Source organism: Elephantulus edwardii, unplaced genomic scaffold, assembly GCF_000299155.1.
Source record: "Elephantulus edwardii isolate Elephantulus edwardi_28Jun2011 unplaced genomic scaffold, EleEdw1.0 scaffold00150, whole genome shotgun sequence".
In the NCBI taxonomy this organism is placed as follows: Eukaryota; Metazoa; Chordata; class Mammalia; order Macroscelidea; family Macroscelididae; genus Elephantulus; species Elephantulus edwardii.
Genome location: NW_006399900.1, coordinates 6,842,731 through 6,850,603, shown reverse-complemented (window position 1 = coordinate 6,850,603; position 7,873 = coordinate 6,842,731). Strand labels below are relative to the sequence as shown.

At 37.6% G+C, this 7,873-nt stretch overlaps 1 protein-coding gene across 1 annotated transcript; it reads left to right on the top strand.

Moving 5' to 3' along the window:
* Positions 1 to 626: 626 nt before the first annotated feature.
* Positions 627 to 1,093, top strand: LOC102867344 (translationally-controlled tumor protein-like). Its single transcript, XM_006894753.1, has one exon. It carries the CDS (start codon positions 677 to 679, stop codon positions 1,091 to 1,093), a length of 417 nt encoding a protein of 138 aa, XP_006894815.1. The 5' UTR covers positions 627 to 676.
* Positions 1,094 to 7,873: the final 6,780 nt, after the last annotated feature.

The window sequence follows — 7,873 nt, the reverse complement described above, 5'->3', positions numbered from 1 at the left end:
GGTCTTCTTCTTCTGTAATTTCTCTCCACAATCCCAAGCATGTCCTTCTCCAAGGACCACCCTCCTGGCCATATGCCCAAATTATCTGAAATGGAGCTTCAAAATCCTAGTTTCCAAGGAGAGACTTGATTTTGCCCTTTCCAAGACAAACCTATTTGTTTTCTTGGAAGTTCATGCATGGCATATTCAAGACTTCTTCATTCTTAATAGTGGTCTTATAAAAGTCCTTCTATAACTGCCTTTATCACTAAATAGAATTTTCTCTAGATACATTCAGGTTGTACAATAGTTCATAAATTCTATAGCATCCTTTAGTGTAGCATAATACTATGTGTAAATATATCATAATTCCCTTAGCCAGATGGATGTGCATGTATCTGTGTCACAGCTCTGCTTTCCTTGGAATGTTTTTGATGCTTCAGTTCCTTGTCTTTCATCAAGTCTTTGTGTATCACAATATATAGCTCTCCAATCAAGTAATATTTTTACTTTTAGTTTCATGAATACTATTTAATGTTAAACGATCTTTTTCACTTCTAGTTTCATTACTATTATATGACATCAAAAGAACTGTTTTTCTAACAAGTTAAAAGTACATGAGTCGGAGAACAGCTCATGACACATCTACAAAATCCGGAAGATCGCGGGCGGACTGTGCCTGGAGGTGGAGGGGAAGATGGTCAGTAGGAGGGAGGGTAACATTGATGACTCGCTCATTGGTGGAAACGCCTCTGCTGAAGGCACTGATTGTGAAGGAACCGAAACCACAGTAATCACCGGTGTTGACATCGTCATGAACCATCACTTGCAGGAAACCAGCTTCACAAAAGAAGCTTACAAGAAGTACATCAAGGATTACATGAAATCACTCAAAGGCAAACTTGAAGAACAAAACCCAGAAAGAGTAAAACCTTTTATGACGGGGGCTGCAGAACAGATCAAGCACATCCTTGCTAATTTCAAAAACTACCAGTTCTTTATTGGTGAAAACATGAATCCAGATGGCATGGTTGCTCTGCTGGACTACCGTGAGGATGGTGTGACTCCATTCATGATTTTCTTTAAGGATGGTTTAGAAATGGAGAAATGTTAACAAATTTGGCACTTCTTTGGATCCATCACCTGTCATCTGATCTGGCTGCTGCTTTTCATCGCCACTCCAGGACTTCGACAAATGGGACTGAGATACCATCTTGAGCTCTCCATTTTAATTTTGACCTTCATTTATTTGGAGCAGAGGCATTTTTTTAAAGGGAAAAAATGTCATAGGTTGTCTAAAAATAAAGTGTGTTTAAACTAAAAAAAAAAAAAGTACATGAGTCAAAAATTAAAAAGCAATAATATTCCAAGGAGAGGTTCTAATAGTGGCACAAATCAAGTTACAGAGGGAAGGTAGTTCTTAAAATAAAAGGCCTATTGACTAGCACTTTGTCTATTATAGTATAAAGGTTAGGAACCACAAGATGTAGAGGCTCAACTATGTCATTTATTGTTCTTAAGTCCTGGAGCAAATTCCATCTACCACTGGGTTCTTTTACAGCTCAGAAGTCCACATGCAAGGCAGAGGTGAAGTAAGGAACTGCTTATGAGGTTTTCCATCAATTCCAACAACTAAGAAATAGTGAGAAGAGTTGGGACCTCAGAAGGCTTTTAGGATCAAATAGTAGGCTCTTGTGTCCAGGAGAAAATTTGAGTCTTCTAGGCTGCAACAGTTCCATGACACATCTTCAAGGTTATGAACATGTACAGCTAAGCACAATTGATAACAGTGCATCTAAATTCCAAAATAAATCTCCACAATAGTCTATGTGTTTCCTATTGCCAAAGGGGCCCTTTAAAGCCATGAGAGAAGATCTTCACCTTGAAACTTACAGCGTCCCTTTTCAGCAGGAAGTAGCTAAGAGAATACGCCGTCCCCTTTTCCTTATGAATCAGGGTGAAGTCTCTCTCAGGGAGGAGTGATAGGGAATGGCAAAGGACACACTGACAAAGGAGATTAATCAGAACTGGCTTTGACAAGCACTGTGGCAATGGGATAATTAAAACAGACTTTCAAGGGGGGGGAAGAGGAATGAACTGGGGGGGAGGTTAGAGAAAATAGTGCAACAATGAATGAATGGAAACCCAAAATTTCTGTCAATGTTCATTAAAATTAATAAAATATAATACAAAATGATTATAAGCTAAAAAAAGAACTGTTTTTCCTTTCTTTTTTCAGATTAGGGACTGATTCATGTATTAAATGCTAACCCTCTTTAAAACTCACAAGAATCCACAGAAGCATCTTCTGAAATATTTACTTTTGGAAATGTAGGATATCTGTGAGGTCCTTTTAAAAACAGTATTACTTGAATGTGTTATTCATCCATAAAGATATACTTATTTTTCAGAGCTTTTCACCTATGTGGTAGTTGTTATTAATTGCCTTCGAGTTGAGCATGAGCAAAAGGCCTGAAGCCCCTCTACAACTATCGACATTTATCAAAGTTCATAGAGTTTCCGGAGGCAAGTTGTTTAGGAAGTGGATGCCACTCCTGCTTCCATAAGGATATATTTATAGATGATATACTGTGCAATTTGAGGCCACCAGACACTCTGCGGGAGAAGGATTGACAATCTCCTCCTGTGCAATTAAGTGTCTCTGAATCTGCCAGAGGGCCAACTATGGGTCGGTTCCTACCCACTGGTAAAAACAACAACAACAAATACCGATAATTTTCACAGAATATTATCAACTTCAAGAAGTTAATGCCTAACAACTATTTTTGCTCATAGCATTTTTAAAAATGGTCCATCTTTCTCCTTTGGAGCTGCTGGTGAATTCAAACCACCAGAAAGATACCATTGTTGGGTTAGCAACGTAACTCGTGTGTTAGGTGCTGTTGAGTTAAGTATATCTCATAGTGACTCTATGAACCTTGTCCTACCCTGTGCCATCCTCATCACTTCTGACCCGCTTCGGCCCACTGCTGAAGCAATTGTGTCGATCCATCTCATTGAAGGTCTTCCCCTCTGTCAGTGAATCTTCACCTTTCCAACCATAATGTCCTTTTCCAAGGAATAGCCTTTCATAGCAACATGCTCAAAGTATGTGAGCTAAAGTTTTACCATATTTACTTACCTCTAAGGGGCACTCTGACTACACTTTTTTCTTGGACATATTTGTTTGCTTACTCTTCTACAACAAAGGCATCAGTCATTCTGTTAACCTTCTTCATTGTTCAGCTCTCAGTTACATAGCAAATGATTGAAAAGATTATGACTTGAATCAGGTTCACGTTGGTCTTCAAACTAACATTGCTCCTCAGTACATTGGAGAGGTCCTGGCAGCAAATTTTCCCAGTGCAACAAGTCTGCTGATCACCTTACTGTGGTATCAAGGGTGTTGACTGTAGACCTAAGTAAGATTAAATCATGGACAATTTCAATCTTTTCCCATATATCATGATATTGTTTATTGGTCCACTGGTGAAGGATTTTGTCTTCTTGATGTTGAGATGCAGTCTCAACATATTGAGGCAATAGTCTTTCATCTTTGCAGCAAACCTTTCAATTCTTTCTTCCTTTCAGCAAGCAAGGTTGTATCATCTACAAAATGTGGATTACTGATGAGTCTTGCTGTGATTCTGATGCTGCGTTCCTCTTCAAAAGAGTCCAGCTTCTCAAATTATTTGCTCAGCATACAGTTTGAATATACATGAAGAAAAAATGCAACCTTGACATACCTTCTCCTGATTTTAAACTATGCTGTGTCCCTTTGCTTTGTTTGGGCTACAGTTTCTTAGACTAGATTTAATTTCCAGATGAGCATAATTAAGTGTTCTTAGATTCCATTCTTCTCAATGTCAGCCATACTTTGTTATGATCCACACAGTCAAATGCCTTTGCATAGTTAAGAAAACAATAATAGACATTCTTCTGGTTCCTATGGTCTACACCATGAGATTGTCTTGTGCGTGTGTGTGTGTGTGTGGGGGGGGTGTCTATGTATTAACTTTTAAGCAAAATTTTATCCTAAGAAATTGGTAGTAACTCTTTTGTTTAATTTATATCATCACTTGAATGTGCAACATATTATTTTGAAGGTCTTTGTAGGCACTATCTTGGAATATGTAGAGATAAAAATTCAAAACTCTTTTTCTCATGGAACATATGGCTGAATTCATTGTGAAGCTGGTCAGGTTTGGATTTGTCAAAGAGGATTTATTTATTTATTGAAATATCACAAAATATTCATGATAAGAAAAAGAATTATCTAACACAATTTTTAGGGAGCTCGGTTGATCTAGTGGCAAGAAGTAGTGCTGCAGTCAAGTTCAAGACCACCAGCTGTTCAGTGGAGAAGGATGGGCAATCTCCTTCTCTGAAAACCTGCTGGATTAACTGCCTCTGAAAACCAGCTGGAGGGTCAGCTATGGGTCTGTTCTAACTCCAAGGTACACAATGACAACAACAGTTTCATATTTATGTAATTAATCAGTGTTCTGTGAGTACTTTCTAGTCATGAATAAAATTCTAAGAAAATTTCTTTTATCCATTTAATTGTATGCTGCAGAAGTTCTGAATATATAAAATATTTTTGCAGGGTGCTCCTTTCCCCCCTGTTTTGTGTTGGTTTCACTTTCAAAAAATTATGCAGAAGAATGTGCACTGAAGTTCCAAATGATCTCAAAACCAAACCAATCCAATCAATTCTCAGTAATTAGCTTTGACGAAACTGAGACAAGAACAATGTAAACAAGGCACTTTTAAAGAAATCATCATTCCTGTGCAAATGTCTCTGGCTAATTTGAGGGTTTGATCAGATGACTAACAATCTGAAAGCCCTCTTGCAGTTGGTGAGGTGACAAGCAGCAGGAATGCAGAGAAACCAGCCTGGTAGATGCAATCTGAGATGTGAGAGGGAGGAACTGGATTAACAGCTAACATTATCCAAATTTTCAAAACTACTGCATGGAACATGTTTTTACATTTGGTCTATTAGCAAAAACCTGCATGTAAAGTCTTTCCAACACGTTCTTAAGCTTTGAATCTGTCTGGAAATGCTTTAGATTTTCTTGCTATTTTAGGATGATAAAAAATATTTTTTATGTGCAAAAAGAAACAGGTGTTGTTGGTTATTGAAATTCAGAGCATGTGCAAGCTCTCCCCCTACTCCCGCCCTAATCCATGCCTAATGTCTTCTCTTGCTACCCCATCTCCCACATCCTAATTACAGCAAGCCTTTTAAAGGGCTTTGCTTGTGTAGTTTTAGATGATGCCTCCTTAACAATGTTATTTTACTTCTGCTTGGTGGGGGGTGAAAATCAATACTGTATATGACCTCCTTGTGTTTTTTTCTTCTTCTTCTTCTGAAACCAAGACACAAAGTAGTCCACTAAGTGCAGCTTTAATTAAACTGAATACATTATGAAACACTCTTCTAATTTGCTTTGCCTAGAAAAAAAAATAGTGTTACAAATCAATCAACTAATTGAGCTATGTAGATGGAGCTGCTTTACTCCATGTTTTCATTCTGTCAACTAAGTGCCTCTTTGTAGGTAGGGTTTGCACTGGAGGTGGAAAATTGTATTCTGTGGTATCAGTGGAGAGTTGTGGCTTTAACTAATGACGAGAGGTGTCCAACAGGCAATAAGGCATTAAGGGACGAGACTGGATAGCTGGGACCATTTGTGTGCAAACTCAGCTACCATTTATTCTGCGCTCGACCAAGGATGGATGGTTTGATCTACCTGTTTACAGAGTGGTTCAAGAAGGGACAAGAGAATTCCCCTTTTGGGAATTGATTTCTTTTCCCTACTAATGTAACAGTAAGACATTAGTTTGCCTCCTGCTATTACCGTGCAGCTAAATTTCACAAATATCAATGTAGTATGAAGACTTTGCTTACTGAATGGTGGAGGCAGGAAATTTTGCTTTGCAGCACTTTCATTTAACAAGAACATGTTGAAAACACACTCTTTTGGGTACAATAAGGGGTGAAAAATAATAAAAGATTAAAACATAGTGTCTTTACCAGAAGGGTCTTTCAGTTAAGGGAGAAAACAGATATGCTAAATGGGACTGTACTACATGTATTTGGGTCATTCATGAAAACAAGGAAGTGACTATACATAGGAAGTAAATTTACTTAGGAAATTCTTGGAGTCTTAATAAAAAAGTTTATAGGTAGAGGATATGCTGGTAGGAAATTATAAAGGCTTTTGGTGATGAAGAGATTTCTAGTAAGTTTAGTATAGTTTGAAATGTAATGCTTTCTCATTGTCAGCAGTTATCTAATAAGGATCTGAGTCTTCTCATCCTTCTTGAATTACATTAATAGCCTTTGCTTCCCATTTAGAATGAAATTTTTCCAATTTAAAACATTATTTGATGCTACACATTCAGTCCTGCTATATATCAACTCATACCTGAAATGCGTCATGGGAAATTCTCATGATTTCAGCAGAAATATCAGGACATGTTTTAGAATCATTAACAAAGATTCATTCTATCAGATCTAACTAATCCAGACCCATTACACAACTACTTAAGTGGTTACAGACATGAAGACCTTGAATTAGACAGATAAGCTATCTATACCCTGTACAACAAAGACAGGAGAAACCAGTAAAACAAACTCAGAGGACAATCTTAAAACCCTGAGCTACATAGAAAAAAAAAATAGATCAGGTACCAACTAGAAGAAGAAATTCTATAAAGTCAGTGAGCAAAGAGACATGGAACTTAACTGTCTTGACAAAACACTTTGATTTTTGCAAGTAGCTTTCAAATTGAGACAATAACTGAGTTATAGGCTCTGTTTCCTTACGGCTGCACCAGTGATTACATTGTTAGCAGACAATAGAGAAGTGTACCCTCTCTTTTGTTCTGTGTACCTACCTAGTGACCAGGGGTATGACTAACCCCCACACTAACTCATCAAGATGTCAATGCCTCCACTGGACAGTGTCAACTCCATCTGAGGTCAGGAGGAAGCCATCACAGATTGAGCACTAGAATACAATTGGCTAGGATTTTATTGAGAATTTTGGTGTATATTTTAATTAGATTGTGGGGTTTTTTTCCTCCTTATTTCCTTTTCTGTGTGTTCTCTTTCTTTGTGAAAAGAAATCCTACTAATATACAAAAACAAATGAAAAATGGAATATATCATGATCAAGTAGAACTCATTCCAAGTATTAAAGGATAGCGTCAACATTAGAAAAACAATAAATATAATTGACAATAAAAACAAAACAAAAGAAGAAGCAAAACAAAAGAAGGCCATTTGTTCATGTTAGCCAATGTAGAACAAAGGACCTAGGGAAAGTAAACATCCATTCTTGATAAAATTTCTCAACAAAATACCTCAAACTAATGACTTGCAGACATACAGAACAAAGAATCAACATTATTTTCAACTGACAGAGACTGAAAGCATCCCCTTTTTAAAGGGAACAACCTGTGTTATGCAGATGACACAACCTTGTTTGCAGAAACTAAGGAGGACATAAGGTATTTACTGCAGAAGGTCAAGGACTGCAGCCTTCAATATAGATTGAAGCTCAACATCAAGTAAACAAAGATTCTCACCACAGAGCCAATTGATAACATCATGATAGATAGTGAAGAGACTGAGATTGTTAATAGCTTCAGGTTTCTCGGCTCCACAATCAACACTGTTGGTACTAGCAGCCAGGAAATCAAAAGAAGAACTGCTTGGGGAAAATCTGCTGTCGGGGACCTCTCCAGAGTACTGAAGAGCGAAGAAGTCTGTCTGAAGACTAAGGTTTACCTGATCTAGGCCCTGTTCTTCACAATCACTTGCTATGCATCAGGGACCTGGACAATGATGAAGAATGATAGAAGGAAAATCAATGTTCTTGAGCTG

Excerpts from the sequence above, each read along its gene's own strand:
- LOC102867344 (XM_006894753.1), top strand. The coding sequence starts at position 677 with ATGGTCAGTAGGAGGGAGGGTAACATTGATGACTCGCTCATTGGTGGA.